This window comes from Myotis brandtii, unplaced genomic scaffold (genome assembly GCF_000412655.1).
Source record: "Myotis brandtii unplaced genomic scaffold, ASM41265v1 scaffold4, whole genome shotgun sequence".
Classification (NCBI taxonomy): domain Eukaryota; kingdom Metazoa; phylum Chordata; class Mammalia; order Chiroptera; family Vespertilionidae; genus Myotis; species Myotis brandtii.
In genome coordinates, this window is record NW_005365371.1 from 4,622,583 (window position 1) to 4,640,359 (window position 17,777).

The 17,777-nt window shown below is 37.4% G+C and overlaps 1 protein-coding gene across 19 annotated transcripts in view; it reads right to left on the reverse strand.

The window, feature by feature from the left end:
• The window catches only part of DLG1 (discs, large homolog 1 (Drosophila)), a 294,073-nt gene that overhangs the window by 173,928 nt on the left and 102,368 nt on the right, over window positions 1-17,777 (reverse strand). For 4 of the 19 annotated variants that reach the window (XM_005873180.2, XM_014545308.1, XM_005873179.2 and 1 more), the window contains exon 1: window positions 12,145-12,441. The exons of 14 other annotated variants lie outside the window; for them this stretch is intronic. In XM_005873180.2, coding sequence (XP_005873242.1) covers window positions 12,145-12,378 — 234 coding nt within the window. In that variant the 5' untranslated portion in view covers window positions 12,379-12,441. Of the gene's footprint in view, window positions 1-12,144; window positions 12,456-17,777 lie in introns of those variants that run through there. One more of the 19 variants, XM_005873181.2, reaches the window with a different exon arrangement.

Here is a 17,777-nt window from a genome sequence, read left to right on the forward strand (position 1 = left end):
AATACAGTTGACCCTGGAATAACATGGGTTTGGACTGCATGGGTCCACTTATATGAGGATTTATTTCAATAAACATATTGAAAAAAATTTTGCAGATTGTGACAATTTGAAAAAACTTACAAACCACATAGCATAGAAATATCAAAAGTTAGGAAAAAGTTAGGTATGTTATGAATGCATAAAATATATGTAGATATTAGTCTGTTGTATCATTTACTACCATAAAATATACATAAATCTACTATATATAAAGTTAAAATTTATAAAAACTTACACACACACTTACCTCACGGTTGAGAGAAATGTAAAGATACAATATCTATCTATCTATCTATCTATCTATCTATCTATCTATACATATAAAAGCCTAAGTAAGTGTTACAACCAAATGACTGGTCGCTATGACATGCACTAACCACCAGGGGGCAGATGCTCAATGCAGGAGCTGCCCCCTAGTGGTTAGTGCACTCCCACAGCGGGAGTGCTGCTCAGCCAGAAGCTGGACTCACAGCTGGTGAGCACAGCTGCGGCAGCGGGAGCCTCTCCCACCCTTCGCAGCAGCACTATGGAGTGGCGGCGGCCAGCGGCGGTAGGTGCAGTGGGGCTGGGATGAGTGGCAGCGGAGCTGCGCCCGGCCCCAGCTGGGGCTTCTCCCCGGCCACCTGCTGCTTCCGGCAGTCCAACATCCCCCGAGGGGTCCTGAATGGCAAGAGGGCACAGGCCAGTCTGAGGGACTCTTCCCATGCACAAATCCGTGCACCCGGCCTCTAGCTAAATTACAACTGCATAAACTTAACTGTAATAATTTCGTAGCCACTTTCTGTTGCAATTGAATTGACCTCAAATGTTTCCAGTAGCTGCTTAAAACACCATGTGATACTAATCATTTCCACATGAGCAGTTCTCTCTCCAGAAAAATATGTATTGTAGTAAAAAGTGATCTCTCATTGTTCATGTGCATTTTTCACCGTGTTTAGTGCACCACTGTAAACCTTCAATAACACCACAGTGATCCTGAAAGTGCTCCCAAGAAGTGGATAAAAATCATGACATTACAAGACAAAGTTGAATTGCTAGATATGCATTGTAGACTGAGGTCTGCAGCTGTGGTTGCCCTCCATTTTAAGAGCTGGATTCATTTAAATGAATCCATCATAAGGACCATTGTAAAGAAAGAAAAGAAATTTCGTGAAGCCATCACTACAGTTATGTCAGCAGGTGTGAAAAGCTTATTTTTTTTGTGAGAAATACCTTCTTATCTCATACTGAAATGCATACCTATAGACTAATATGATTCAAGAAAAAAAAAACAGCCCTACCCGGTTTGGCTCAGTGGATAGAGCGTCGGCCTGCCGACTGAAGGGTCCCAGGTTTGATTCCGGTCAAGGGCATGTACCTTGGTTGCGGGCACATCCCCAGTAGAAAGTGTGCAGTAAGCAGCTGATCGATGTTTCTCTCTCATCGATGTTTCTAACTCTCTATCCCTCTCCCTTCCTCTCTGTAAAAAAATCAATAAAATATATATTTTTAAAAAAACACAAAAAGAAAAAACAACACGAAGTCATTATATGACAGTGGTTCTCAACCTGTGGGTCGCGACCCCTTTGGGGGTCGAACAACCCTTTCACAGGGGTTGCCTAAGACCATCAGAAAACACATAATTACATATTGTTTTTGTGATTAATCACTATGCTTTAATTATGTTCAATTTGTAACAATGAAAATAAATCTTGCATATCAGATATTTACATTATGATTCATAACAGTAGCAAAATTACAGTTATGAAGTAGCAACGAAAATAATTTTATGGTTGGGGGTCACCACAACATGAGCAACTGTATTAAAGGGTCATGGCATTAGGAAGGTTGAGAACCACTGTTATATGACAACTTAAAGCAAAAGGAATGTTAAGGGTCTAAAGTAGGAGAATTTAATACCAGCAAAGAATGATTTGATAATTTCAGAAAGAGTTTTCGTTTTAAAAATGTCAAGATAACAGGAGAAGCAGCCTCTGCCGACCAAGAGGCAACAGATGAGTTTCCAGAAGCCATTAAGAAAATCACTGAAGAGAAAAGATTTGCTTGAACAGGTTTTTAATAGAGACAAAAGTGCTCTATTCTGGAACAAAAAATGCCACAAAGCACATTTATTAGTAAGGGAGAAAAAAGCAAACATCAGGATTTAAGGCAGGAGGGGACACTAATTCTACTTTTGCAAATGCAGTTGGGTTTATAATCATGACTGCCCTCATCTATAAAGTTACTAGCTCCTAGGCCTTGAAAAAGAAAAAAACAAAAAAAAACACCAGCTGCCAGTCTTTTGTTTGTACAATAAGAAGGCCTGCACAAGAACCCTCTTCTGGATTGGTTCCACTGATGCTTTGTTCCTGAAGTCAGGAAGTACCTTGCCAGTAAGGAATTGCTTTTTAAAATTATTTTGAAATTAGACAATGAGCTTGGCCACCCAGAACAGCATGAGTTTAATACCGAAGGCAGTGAAGTGGTCTACTTGCTCCCAAACATTTGTCTCTCTAATTCAGCCTCTGGATCAGGGGTCATAAGGACCTTTAAGGCTCATTATACACAGTACTCTATGAAAAGGATTGTCAATGCTATGGAAGAGGACCACAAAAGAAAGAATATCCTGAAAGTCTGGAAGGATTGAAGGTGCCATCACTGATCGGGAAAAAGCTGTGAAATCCACCAAGCCTGAAACAATTCCTGCTGGAGAAAATTGTGTCCAGATGTTATGCATGACTTTACAGGTTTTACAACAAAGTCAATCAAGGAAACCAAGGAAGAGATTGTGGATATGACAAAAAAAAAAGGCTGATGCAGATGAGTGCTTCTGAATCAATACCAGACAATAAGGAAGACAATGAAGAAGCAGTACCAGAAAACAAATTGACATTAGACAATCTAGCAAATGGTTTCAATTGTTCAAGAGTGCTTTAGACTTACTTTTTGACACAGACCTTTCTATGATATGGACACTGAAAATAAAGCAAATAGTAGAGAAAAATTGGTATCATATACAAACATTTTCAGATAAATGAAAAAGCAAAAAAGTCCAAAAAATTACCATGTATTTCCACAAAGTTATATCATGTGCCTGCCTCTACTGCCTCTCTTTTCACTTCCTCCATCTCTTCTGTTTCTGTCACCTGAGGCAGGAAGACCAACCCTTCCTCTTCCTTCTCCTCAGCCTACTCAAAATGAAGATGAAGACCTTTATGATGACCTATTCCCACTTAATGAATAATAGGCAATCATCATGCAGTACAATTAAACTTATCTGTTGTGTGTCTTTTCATGTGATAATCTAATAACTATGACAAGAACATTTTTAGACATTGTGTGTAGTCGTCGTCATTGTCATCCCCTAGGTATTCATCATGTAGAACATCATGTGCATGATTTGATGAAAGTGGATAGCTTATCTTCTCTCTCATCATCGTCATCCTCTGAGTATTCATCATGTGCATGATTTGCATGGAGTGGATAGCCTATCCTTACAAAGGCATATAGTAAGTGATAATCTACAATAATAAAAGAGAAACATAAAAATTGACCGCCCTCCCGCTATGCCCACCAGCCAATCAGAGCGATATGCAAATTAACCCAACAAAAATGGCAGTTAATTTGCATACACAGGTGAGGAGCGAAGACTGAAGAAAGGGTAGAAAGAAGCCAAGCACTGCAAAAGGGAGCGAAGCAGCGGAGAAGGGAACGGAGCCGAGGTAGCGGAGATGGGAGAGAGCTAAGTGGCGGAGAAGGGAGGGAGCGAAGCGGCAGAGAAGGGAGGGAGCCGAGGCAGCGGAGACGGGAGGGAGCGTAGCGGCGGAGACGGAAGGGAGCGAGGCAGCGGAGAAGGGAGGAAGCGAGGCAGTGGAGAAGGGAGTGAAGCTCCCTTCTCTGCTTTGCTCTGGCCTCAGGAAGCCCTATTCTTGCAGGAATAGGCCTGAGGAAGCCCTATTCTTGCAGGAATCTTCTTGCAACAGGCCTCTAGTCTATATATATAAAACCCTAATATGCAAATAGACTTAATGGCGGAACCGAACAATCAGTCGCTATGACGTGTGCTGACCACCAGGGGGGATGCGCGGGGCATGCGCTGAACATGGCGGCGTAGGCTGCAGCGGGATGGTGGAGCAGGTGAGAGGGGGCACCAGAACAAGGTGGGGCACCGGTCACTGTCTTCGGGGTGAGCCTCTGGTGGTTACTAAAAATTCTTTCCTCCTGCATGCCGAAGTCCCGCACAGCGCTTGCACCCGCTGCCGGCGCTGAAGCCGCTGCTTACACCCACTGCCAGCGCCGGCCCTGCTCACACCCGCAACTGGTGCCAGAGCTGCCGCTTGCACCCGCTGCCAGCGCCGGCCCCGATCGCTCGGTGCTATCAGCGGGTGTGAGCAGAGGCTGCTGGCCCCGATTGCCCCTGAGGGCTTCTCCACCTCCCCCTGCTCCTGAGGGGCGATCGGGGCAGTAGCTGCCACTCATACCCACTACTGGCGCCAGCTCCAATGGCTCTGCCCCGTCAGTGGGTGCGAGTGGGGCCGGTGCTGTCAGTGAGTGGGAGCAGTGACAGCAGAACTGCCGGCAGACAGGGGACCAGGAGCTGGCAGTGGGAGGGGCCCGGTGGGGGTGCAAAGGATGGGTTGAGACCTGGCCCTGTGCCCACTGCAGCATTGTGGCCCACAGTTCCTTTCAAGGTGCATCAATTCATGCACTGGGCCCCTAGTTTAATATAAAATAATTTGTTAGTTTTCTTACTGTTTTATAGCATCGCTTTCAAAGAATTACTTTACTGTACAGTATGCCTCTCTCTCTTGTAACTGGAGAAACCGCATATCAGCCTATTATTACAGACTAGAGGCATGGTGCATGACATTCGTGCACTTAGGGGGGGTTCCCCTCAGCCCGGTCTGTGCCCTTTAGCAGTCCGGGAGGCCTCGGTGGGAGCGCACTGACTACTGGGGGCAGCTCCTGCGTTGAGCGTCTGCCCCCTAGTGGTCAGTGCGCATCATAACAACTGGTTGTTCCGCCATTCGGTTGATTTGCATATTACCCTTTTATTATATAGGATAAGTGGTTTCTTTTTTTTTAAAAAGTAACAAATTTTATAATACTGTATTATGAATATGATTGTAATACTGTATGTCATAAATATTTTATAACAATTCATTCATTGATGTATATGCTAGGCTACCATGAAGTAATCATATCTAATACATTAGGCTACAATAAAGCAACCATATTGCTGCTTCTTTGTTATACCTGTAAATAAATATAAATTTCTTTCTCAAATTTTCTTTTTATTTTTGATGTCTAGTGTTAATAATACATATAACATCTACAGCAGTGGTTCTCAACCTTCCTAATGCCGCGACCCTTTAATACAGTTCCTCATGTTGTGGTGACCCCCAATTTCATTGTTACAAATTGAACATAATTAAAGCATAGTGATTAATCACAAAAACAATATGTAATTATATATGTGTTTTCCGATGGTCTTAGGCGACCCACAGGTTGAGAACAACTGGTCCACAGTATTTTGTATCATATACTAGACAATACTGATGTAGATACAGATGATTTATGTTGTAAATAGATGATGTAAACTTATAGTACTGATAAATACAGTACAGTGCTGTAAATGAACTTTCTCTTATGATTTTCTTAATAACATTTTCTCTAGCTTACTTAATTGTAAGAATACAGAATATAATACATATAACATACAAAATATATGCTAACCAACTGTTTATGTTATGTAGGACTTCTGTTCAACAGCAGGCTATTAGTAGTTAAGTGTTCGGGGAGTCAAAATTTATACACGAATATTTAACTTCATAGAGGGCTGGTATCCCTAAGCCCCATGTTGTTCAAGGGTCAACTTTAATTTGTAGTTGTAAAAGTGGTGTAAAGTGGTGAGGTCATAAATATATCCTGAAATAGACTCAATAGGATTTGCTATTAGACTGAATGTAGAGCAAAGGAAAAAGGAATAGAAGATGATACCAACCATTATTGTCTTCAGCATCTCAGTAAATGGTATACTGAAGAAGATGAGAATAAAATTAGAAACTCTGTTTTTGACATGTTAACTTTCCGATACTTATTCCAGTGGAGATGAGTAGGAAGCTAGATACACAAATTTAGTGTACAGGCTAAAGATATAAATAATTGTTATTTAAAGGCACAGGACTGAATGAAATCACCTGAAATGTGAGTATAAAAAGGGAGACGTTTAAGGACTGAGCCCTTATTAACATTAGTAGTAGAAAGAGGAGGAATATACTGCAAAAGAAACTGAGGTTGGGGAATATACAAAAAGGGGTGTTCAAGAGTCAAAAGAGTAAAGAATTTAAAGGAGGCAGTAGTCAATTGTGTATAAACTAGGATTAAGTAAAATGAAGATTAAGAACTGATTATTGGATTTGACAATCTACACTTCAAAAGAGGTTTCTTTTGGTTGGTTATTTTAATGAGAGGTATTATAGCAGTAAGTATGATGATGAGAATGATTCAGTATACCGGGAAACACAGATAATGCAGAAGAGAGAATTTCAGAAGTCCATGAATAGTCGAAGGGCCTAAGCTCTAATACAGAAGCAAAGGGGTGAGCTTTGGGAACAGATGTATAGTTTATTTTAACAGGCCCAAATACAGAGTAAGACCATCAATTGAGAATGAGGGCCAGAAAACAGGTATTTGATGTGCTGCTTTGTCAGTGTGCAAGAGGCAGAGCAGACGTGCAATCAGTCAGGTTTGATCTTACCAATGAAGTGACAGAAGGGCAAAAGAGAGCTGAGATTACAAAAGACAGTGTTTATAGTCATGGACCAAGGAATCTGAGCAAGGCAAGAAGGTGGGAGCACAAAAGAAATGATAATAAAAAGCTGAGCTGGAGGTCTTAAGAGGGTATATATAAAAAAATCTTGGTAGTAGGGGAAGTGAGCTGAATAGAAAGAAAGAGCTAGTCAGATAGTTTGAAAGCTTGCAACTGAGATTTTTTAAGTGATATAGTCCAGCGATTTTCAACCAGTGTGCTGTAAGAATTTTTAAAACATGCAATACCTGACTATTTAGTCAGGGGAACTGACCTCTTTTCCCTTAGATTGTCAATTTAAAAAAATGACAACAGCCAACACAACAATAGCTGTCCAGTGTGAATGTATCAAAATTTTAGCTCTTTTTTTTTGTTAGATTGGCAAAAACGGTATTTTATGGTGTGCCGCAGAATTTAGTAATTAGTTTATGTGTGCATAAGATGAAAAAGGTTAGAAAATAGCTGATATAGTCAAAGCTAATGGGTTCTTGAATATAACCATTTAAGTAGGTCATTCTAGTGCAGTGGTTGGCAAACTGCGGCTCGCGAGCCACATGCGGCTCTTTGGCCCGTTGAGTGTGGCTCTTCCACAAAATACCGACTTCTGTGCATGGGCCATGAAGTTTCAATCGCACTGTACGTGCGCGCCCGCAAGTGGTATTTTGTGGAAGAGCCACACTCAAGGGGTCAAAGAGCCGCATGTGGCTCATGAGCCGCAGTTTGCCGGCCACTGTTCTAATGAAAGAAAAAAACAAGATCCTGGAAGTTAAAGATATCGAAGAATTAGGAGTGACTGGGAGAAATGCAGATGACTAGAAAAGAAGGGGAAGTAGAAAATACCATCTCATTACATCTGCATTTATTTTTAGAGGAAATACAATGATCCATAAATATCAATACGATAAGCAAGGAAGACAACCCATTGTTGGTCCCAAAGTGCATGGGGTGTGACAGACAATAGTTTCACTTTTTGTGAAGGCTGTAGTCTCAGATGAACGCCAGGTGTGGTGATTAAGGTTAAAAGGAATGTGCAGTATAAAATTAGTCCTGCCCCAGCCCGTTTGGCTCAGTCGATAGAGTGTCAGCCTGCGGACTGAAGGGTGCCAGGTTCAATTCTGGCCAAGGGCACATGCCCAGATTGCGGGCTTGATCAATGATTCTCTCTCATCATTGATGTTTCTATCTCTCTCTCCTTCTCTCTTCCTCTCTGAAATCAATAAAAGTATATTTAAAAAAATAAAATAATAAAATTAGTCCTGACGGTATGCTTGGGGAACTTGGTAAAAGGTAGATAGTCAGTTAAATTAGTTGTCTACTTGTGACTGCTTTAGTAATTTGCAGAAGGGAGTGTTAGGAGGGGAGGCAAGGTCAGGAAATTGGTGGTCTCAAGGAGAATTTGAGGTGCTCTTTGGGGCCCTCCCTTAAATCCTGCAATTGAAAGTGCTGGGTGTAGCTTTTAAAAAAGTGTACAGCTTGCACTTAATTAACTTGTTCAGTCAACACTATTTACTGAATGCTTGAACTAACTACACTAACCTAGGTGATGCAGTTCCTAATTATCTATATTTGAATTTGTCCACACGCTATCCAAGTTAAGCAATCTATAATAATAGAAGCGTAATATGCTAATCAGTCCAGATGTCCTTCCTTCGGGAGAAAGCCACGTGGGCGGGGCCAAGGCCCTTGCAAGAATTTTGTGCATCGGGCCTCTAGTATAAAAATAAAACAATAATAATGGAATAAAATAATAATAGTAGTTGCCAGGCACTGTTCTAAGTAGGTTAGATATATTAAATAATATGATACAATTAACTCAATGAGGTTGATACTATTATAGTCTTTTTTTAGACAATATATCCAATGCACAATTCTAAAATTTAAATCTTTTATAATCCAGAATGCATTTGTTTAGAAGAGTATTCTTTTTATACAAATCAGCCTTTATATTTTCCACATGGGTATCTGAACAGTGTTTTTCTGTATTTTAATTTAGAACAGGGTTTTTTCCTCTAAAAAGATTACTTAACTCATGTGGCTAATATCCACTCATATTAAAATTTTGGAGAACAGTTGTCAGTTGTCAGAGGGGAAGATGGTTGTGGGACTGGGCGAAAAAAGGTGAGGGGATTAAGCAAACCCCCTCAAGAAACAAAAAAATCAATCCCCTAAAACAAATAAAAAACCACCACCACCACCCCTCAGAGTCACAGACAACAGTATGGTGATTACCAGAGAGAAAAGGGGGTGTAGGGGGAGGCAGAAGAGGGTATGGGGGGATAAATGGTGATGGAAGGAGACTTGACTTGGAGTTGTGAACACACAGTACAATATACAAATGATGTATTATAGAATTGTTCAGCTGAAACCTATATAATTTTATTAACCAATGTTACCCCAATTCAATATAGAGAAAAAAATTTATTGTTCTATTTCAATTATAAGTCATCATGTCTATTCCATTCACTCTTAGGAAGAGAACTTTGCCGTCTTAAGCTTAATTTGATATGTCGATTCTGGGGTGATGGGAGAACTCAATTTGAATATTTATAGTGATCCATGTTAGGGATCTTCAAGTAGTCTAAAATTATAGGGACAGTTGCTAAACACACATTCAAAGTGACCTACACTACTTCACAGCTGTTCAAAGTTTGTAACTACTATTCTCATTAATAAAAATAATATTGCCAAGTGGTTAAAACTTTTTATCTAGGAGCTAATCAGGTAGGAAAGTCTAGAAGTATTGTGCTGGATTTTTTAAAAACCTTGCTGAATATAAAATTTGGTCTAGATCGGAACAGAGCTTGGATATGCTAAGGGCAGATTGCCATCAGTTGATCCTAACTGTAAGAATAGAAGAAATTCTGTGGTGTGAAACTCAGGAGGGCTTGACAATGCATAGGCCACTTTTCCTATACTATAATTATTCCAAATTAAGAACGTAAGTAGTGTGAAGCCCCCAAAAGTAAAACTTACACCACAGTAAAACAAGTCACAAGAAATTGATCTTAATTTAACATAAAAAACACACACCCCAAAACAGACAAACAAAACCCCACAATCTAAATTTTGGGGATAGAAGTAAATGACAAAAATTACAGATAGTTTATAAGCTGTATGGCTACATCATTAGGTGGGGACTCAAAACGGTGAAGAGAGAAGGTGCATGGAGGAGTTTTGTGGCTTGAAGAAAATATGAAGAATGCAGGGGAAGAAAAGGGAAATGGAAGAAGAGATGGGCTGCTGTGAAAAACTAAAGGCACTTATGAGGGAAGAGAGTAGATATAAATGTAATTACCCAAGTGGTTTCAGATTAGGTGCCATATTTTGAAAGGCCATGAGCTAATAAGGTTCAAGGTGACTGACATGGAAATCAATCAATTCCATAAACGCGTACTGAGCACTAATCATATAACAAGCTCTATCCTAAAAGCTGGGGATCTTGTTCAAGTTTATAACCACTTGGCTCCCTTATCATTTAAAAAAAACATTAATGATTTCCCACTAATTTCCAGATATTACAGAAGGACTGGGCAAATAATCTTAGTTATGAAAATGAATACCTCCAACAGACAAGCAATTTAAATGAATCTGTAAAGAAAGCAAATTTTTTTTCATCAGAGTAATGACTTTCAAATTAATAAGACTTGATTTAATAACAATTCTCTAAACTGCTAGAAATAGCATATAGCATAGTTATAAGAAATTAGATTCAAAGTTAATCTTGCTATCAAATCTTAAAAAAAATATTTCTGACAACAGTGTAATAGAAGACCTGATCATCATCATCACTGTTGTTATTTATCAATCATATAAGAAAACACTATCAATATCTTACTACTATATTCACAGGTATATATAGTATATGCTCACTTAAGAAATTTCATTAATCTACTTTGTTTTTAACTCTATAGAAATCCTTTTAGTGCTAAAAAATAAAATTGCCAGCCATGAGTCAGTAGATGAAACAGAAAAATGTATTCTGGCATCAGACAATGGAAAATATCATTTACTATTAATCTACAATGAATAACAATGTCAAGCTTTAGTCTTTGTGACCCTTTTTGGTATATGTAATTATAGTCAAAATCAAGGTAGTTAAATTCTTGGTGCAATATTCAATCTAAGAGTTAAATCAATTGTTGCCTCTGAATAACTTTCATTATAAGTGATCTCAGTACCTACATAAAAACAATTAATGACTTTAATGACTCTCCCTAGTCCAGTAACTCTATTTCTCTCAACCATGTAAGAAAAATAAGTAGAATTTCTTAAGAAATCTGACATTTTAAAATCAAAACTATTGAAAGATAATTCTAGTTCCAAACTTAAGAAAGAAGCTGTTGATTGCTTCTAATTATTTAAAAAAATAGTCTTAAAGAATTTTTAAATGCCCTAAGGTATGGTCATATATTTTGTTAATTTAAATATTACTGATGTCAAAAAACAGAAACATTCTTACCTTGTTTTAAATTAGACTATCCTTTCATTTTTATGAAAGTTGAATAAATATCTATCAAAAATGTTTTAAAATAAGAATACTGCCCCAACTTTCCTTTAATACCAAGTAATAGGTATTTCACTCAACTATTAATTTTATATTTTTCCTATTTTCAATACTCATTTCCTTAAAAAGAAGTGATTTTTAAAAAAATTTGGCAGATTTTTCGTGTTTGCTTACCTCTCTAAACTGTCAATTAAGTATTTGAAAAAATATTCCTATAATTGTGTAATTTCACAAGTTAATCCTAGATAATATATATTTATAGAGATTGAAAGATTCATTAAATTCCCCCCCAAAACAGTAATTTAATATAACTTTAAGATATAAGGATACACCATTCAATTTATTTTCAAAAAATGAGAAAATAAAAATATTTTAACTTATCTTCTTTTACCTTATTACTACAACAATATTCCAAAGGTTATTTAATGGCTTATAAAAGCTAAACAGGTATTTTCTTTGGTCAGACATACTTTATAGCATTTAACAGTCTTAAGATAAAGAGACAAGCATTGTTAATTTACTTTTTAATTTATATATCAATGGCTTTATATTTTTAGAGAAGTTATTAAACAGAACCCAAGACTGTTTTGTTTGGCATTACATAAGATCAAAAGGGAAAATATTTTTTCTTTCCCTTTTCATGCTAAAGACCTGAACAGATGGACTGAAAACATACATTTTTGCGTACCCAAGGTTTCAGTGCATAAGATTATACTTTTTAATAATAAGAAATCTATACTATAGTACATTTTTTTCAAAACAAACATGAACCAAAATATATTGAAAATAATTTCAACAAGTGGTATGTTACCTGCGTGGAGCTGGTGGCTACTGAGATGCAATCAATAAAGCTGTGCCTTCGAGTGAAAAATGCAACTATCTGCTGCCAGCGTGAAGGTTCTGGCTCAGCTTGCAGTTCATCTGATGAGTCCTTTTTTGCCCCGTGTTTCTGCTTTGGGCCTACAGAGCCATGGCTAGAGCTAGCATTGCCTCCTCGACTGGCGCGAGAGTACAGAAGTGTGTTGTTCCCGAAAATGTAATTCATCTCTGCAGCCCTGCAGGTGGTTGCCAAGCAGTCTTACTTCTCTACCAGCTGCTGAATGGTGAATGATCGGTAAAAACTGCAGCTAGAATTACAGCAGCATCACTTGTAGATCAGGGAAAATAAAAACCTGGAGAAATGATGCTCATTTTCTCAGTAATTTCTTTCCATGAAAGAGCTTCTATCTTCTTCCCTCTGTACCTGTTAACTGCATGATGGCTGAGTTTACATTTGCAGACAAAAAAGATGGCATAAGGTAGATTTCTTTCTCATGAGTATTTTTTTTTCACCAGCGTCTGCAGGAACCAAAAGCTGTTCTTTTGTTAGATGATAACTAGATGGACTCAAATCCAGGAAGTGAGGTCGATTAGCAGGTAAAGAAGGATGTTCTAAACACTGTACTATCAAGACCCTTTAGAGCTGCCTGATTTAATGCACTGGGTGGAGAAACCCTGGATTACCCAGTTTCAATCACAGCCTGTAGTAAAATCCAATGGCATCTTCACCACTCAAATTATAAATACAAACTGAATTTAAAAATACAAGAGGATTCTCTTCCAATAGTTGATTGTTTAAAATAATTTTACTAAGTGAACCTTTGACATTGACATACAAATTTCTACATCTGGAAGGAGCTTACATTAATTAGCATTAGTTCTAAGTTTTTTAAAGGTACTCTCTCTATTAAACTCTGAGGATTTAATGATAGAGGGAAATTCATTTGTAATGTAACATGATCATTTTATGTAATATTTTGGTTTTTAATGCTTTGATAATTGGGTTTGGAGGCAGAAACAGATCAATTAGCAAAATAAATATTTGGCTTCTGGAACTTTCATGATTTTCAAAAAACTGCTATTGCCCAACCTGTGTGGCTCAGCAGTTGAGCGCTGACCCAGGAACCAAGAGGTCACTGGTTTGATTCCTGGTCAGGGCACATGCCTGGGTTCCAGATCAATCCCCAGTAGGGGGCTTGCAGGAGGCAGCCCATTAATGATGTTTATTGTTTCTATTTCTCTATCTTGCTCTTTTCCTCTCTCTCTCTCTCTCAAACAAAACAAAAAAACTACCCAATAAAAATTAAAACTTAACAACTTTGTAAAAAACTGTTATTTTTAGCATCATCTCATATATTATAAACATCAAGATCATCAAGTTATGAATCCGTAAAAATATAAAAGAATTAAAGATAATTTTTTTAATAACCAGTGGAACATGTTTTATCTAACAATATATAAATAATACCCTGGTTCACAAAATAATATTATTTGATTGCTAAATAGACATTATCTAACATCTAATACCTAGGTTTATGTTTTTCAACATTATAGTCCACCTCAGGATAATTTAGGGTACTGGTTAAAAAACAGACTGGTTCCCCCACCCCATCAGAATTTTCAGGAGTAAGGGGGATCTGGGAATTTTCATCTTTAAAAAGCTCCCTGTGACTCTTAAGCACACTCAAGTTTGAGAACCAGATTCCTAAGTTTGTCCTCTTAACACCATGCTATAAATACTAGTAGTATGAAATACAATATATGGTCATTCAAAAACAACATATGAATAAAAATACTACTTAATAATTTACTAATGGTTGAATAATTCAATTTTTAAGTTGATATAAATACATAGTTAATTCCCAAACTCAGCCATGGATATTTTTTCAGATGTAGATGATAAAATCTTGCTTACCAGCATCAACTAAATGCAGTCTAGTAGAAAGCAGCATTGACAAACTAAAATCTCCAGGTCCGTTGCAAATCCTGACTCAGTAAGAAAAGATGCTAATGTTGTCTTCTGTGATTCCATGCCTAATTCACAGACATATGTCTAACAAGAGTTATGTGGGACTCTTTGGAGTAAGATGCTTTGTGACAAAGATTATAGCAGAAAGTCTGGTGCTGCTTCTCAAGGACTGTGCATGCAGTATTTGATAATTTTGTGGCCCTAGACAGACTACTCCTATCCATTAGGGGGTAGGGGAATACAGCAAAAAACTAAGGGTTAACGGAAAACTAAGAATTATCTCTGAAGGAAAAACTAAAACCTTCTGAAAAAAATTCAAGTTTTACTATGGACAGGTATTTATAATAAAAAATTGATCAGTGTTGTTTATACAAATGCAGTATTAATTGGTTTGGTCCCCAAATATGTGCTGATCCATGTCTGATGAAAACCTGAGGAAGGCAGATTCTGTTATTCTAGATTGGTATGATGATGATTTTGAACACAAATTTCCCACTCAAGGTACAAAAGTACCAATACAGACAGAACAGTACACTGTTCATTACACAGGTTTCTTATCTTAGAGAGCCAAAGAACTTGTGAACAATCTAAAGTTGTCATTCCATCCCATATATCCCAAGTACAGAGAAGAAATATTTTTCAGTGTATAAATTCCCTATTCAAATCCACTGGATTCATATGATTTGATTAAGAGGTGTAAGGCATCCAATTCCTCACTGACCTCTGTTTTAGAGTAGCCCTACTCATGTAGCAGAGTTGAAACATAAACTCTATTCCATTCAAACAAAATTTAAGTTCATTATAAAACTTGGGAAGTTTAATATAATAAAATAAAATACATAATACACAATGTCTAAATCACCAAAAAGAGTTACTATTAACATTTTAATATGATACATAAAGAATTAAAATTCTTTTTTCTGTACAGTCTAATGCTTGTTTTTACAGAATGATATTATTTATAGCAGAACTCTCAACATAGAGGAGAAAGCTTAAGTAACCTAAGTACAACCAATTAATGATTATGGAACCTAAAAGATTATTATAAAAAATTTATGACTGTGAGAATTTTTACCTTAGAATATTAAATAGAAGAGGCAGTTTGAAAATTTCTACAGGATAGGCCTTAAATTATCTGTACACCTTTCCAAACTCAGAAATAAATCCAGAAGTCTCCAAGTATAGTAACAAAGGCAAGGATTAAATAATCTTAGTGGGATATTTTAAAAGGTTGAAGGATGAGAGGAAAAACAATATCAAAACTCTAAAATACAAAATAAATAAATTACAAAGTAACTGTATAAAAATAATGCACTGTAAATGCAGAATAGGCATCTTCCTTACACTTTTATCTTTATAATGTGGCCTATTAAATTTCAAAACGCACGACTGTATTAAGATAAGACAAGACTTAACTGAGAAGTTTCATAACAGATTTGTTATTTATCTAGAAAAACTCTGATCACATAGTAGTATGTACAAATCCCTTCTTTATGAGCACCATCTAGTGGTCATTGCATGCAAACTATCCGCTCATCTTAATACACCAAGGTCATCCAAAAAAAGTAAAATAAATTTCAACAATATTTCAATATGTTCCAGAGATGCAAAAACAAAGTTGACTTCAAAAAGTATCCATTATGTACTTAAAATGAGAAATATTATATTCCTGTATCATTTATATTCAGTGGACATAAGCAAATACAGAGCCTCCGTTCTCTGCTGTTGCATAAAATGCTTATGTCCATATCTCTACTGCCCCCATTTCTTACAATATTTGAAAAACCACCAACTGTGGTGGTGATTTCATTTGATAATATTCTACTAGTGGATAAAATGTATCCAGGCTAGGAAATATACTTACTTAAATAACTGCCTGCTCTTGGATTTCAAGTCCTTCTTAACTATATGTACTTTGCACATATTAGGGTAAACATAATTTTCTTTGTCATTGAAGATAAAAGCAAAATATAAATTCTTTTGTTTCCTCAATGATCACTGCAACATTCCATACTAAGCAATGAACTTAATGCCCTCCGTGTCACTTTATCTAGATTGAAATCTACTGTTTGTTTTAGTGTTCTGACCATTTTACCTAATTCCCAGTACATTTTCAGTTTTAAGAATCTTTATACTGTCCTTATTAGTGTCATACTACTATATTTATAACTGTTACATACAACAACAAAAATTCTTATTGTGTCCTTTCCTCCCACATTAGGATTTTCTATCATAATAGTGCCAGTTTTTTTCTTGAAACTGCGTAGCACACTGGAAATTTTAAAGAAAAATTACCAATAGGCTAAGTTCTGCATAAAGTAACTTTCAACCACTATCTTATTTCATTCATTATTTCAGTAATGAGAATCAGCACTAGCACCTACAAAAACCTGATAGATTATTCCACAGCCAATTTCATGATGGCAAACCCTTCTTAATAGGGTTCAGGATCAAGACCCTTCATACTTTGCCATCATTTCCTAACAAGCACCCTAAACATCAGGTATATATCATGAACTTTCCTGCAGTTTTACAGTTTCCTCTGATAATCATTCTCCTACTGTATTTTCCTCAGTAACTGCCTTATCCTATGAATTGGGATCTTGCACACATCCTTCATTCAACACCTTGTTCAAGAGTCAATTTTCTCTTTTCAGAATACTCCAAGAATTTCATTTCTCTATTTTTCATGTTACATTATACTGTGCTATAACTATCCTATCTAATAAAGAGGGAATATGTTAATTGACCCTCACACCCTTGCAAAGATGGCGGTGCCCACAGCCAATAAGGAGGGAAAATGCTAATTCTGCCCCACCCTCAAAGATGGCAGTGCCCACAGCCACAAGATAGCTGGCAGGGGAAGGCAGTTGGGGGTGACCAGGCCGGCAGGGGAAGGCAGTTGGGGGTGATAGGGCCGGCAGGGGAGCAGTTAGGCATCGATCGAGCTGGCAGGGGAGTGGTTAGGGGGTGATCAGGCTGGCAGGCAGAAGTGGTTAGGGGCAATCAGGCAGGCAGGCAGGCGAGTGGTTGGGAGCCAGCAGTCCTAGATTGTGAGAGGGATCCCAGATTGGAGAGGGTGCAGGCTGGGCTGAGGGACACCCCCCCCCTCAGTGCACGAATTTTGTGCACCGGGCCTCTAGTCTATAATAATAAAGGCATAATATGCTAATTAGACCCCAGGTCCCTGCCAGAGGGAAGCCGGTGCCGGCAGCAGGGGGGAAGGAAGGTCTACTCTTGCATGAATTTTGTGCATCAGGCCTCTAGTCTCATCATAAAAATACAAAGCTACTAGACCAGATGTTTAATAAATGTTTGATGAATGCATTTATTGTTTGATAAACCAAACTACTATTCTAGCAGTTAATTTTTTTAAGAAGTACCTATTAAATTAACCTTATTTTTTAGCTTTCATAAGAACTGTTAAGAATAAAGTAGTGCATAACTTACAATGCTCTCAGATCATTACTATCCAAACATAATTTTTCAAATTACAAAAACAATTCATATACTGAATTCCATGTACAGTATAATAGTTACTTGCTTGCTTCATTCCAAACTATAATACTATAAAGTGGAAAAGCTCCCTATATTAGTTTTTTTTTTAAATATATTTTATTGATTTTTTACAAAGAGGAAAGGAGAGGGATAGAGAG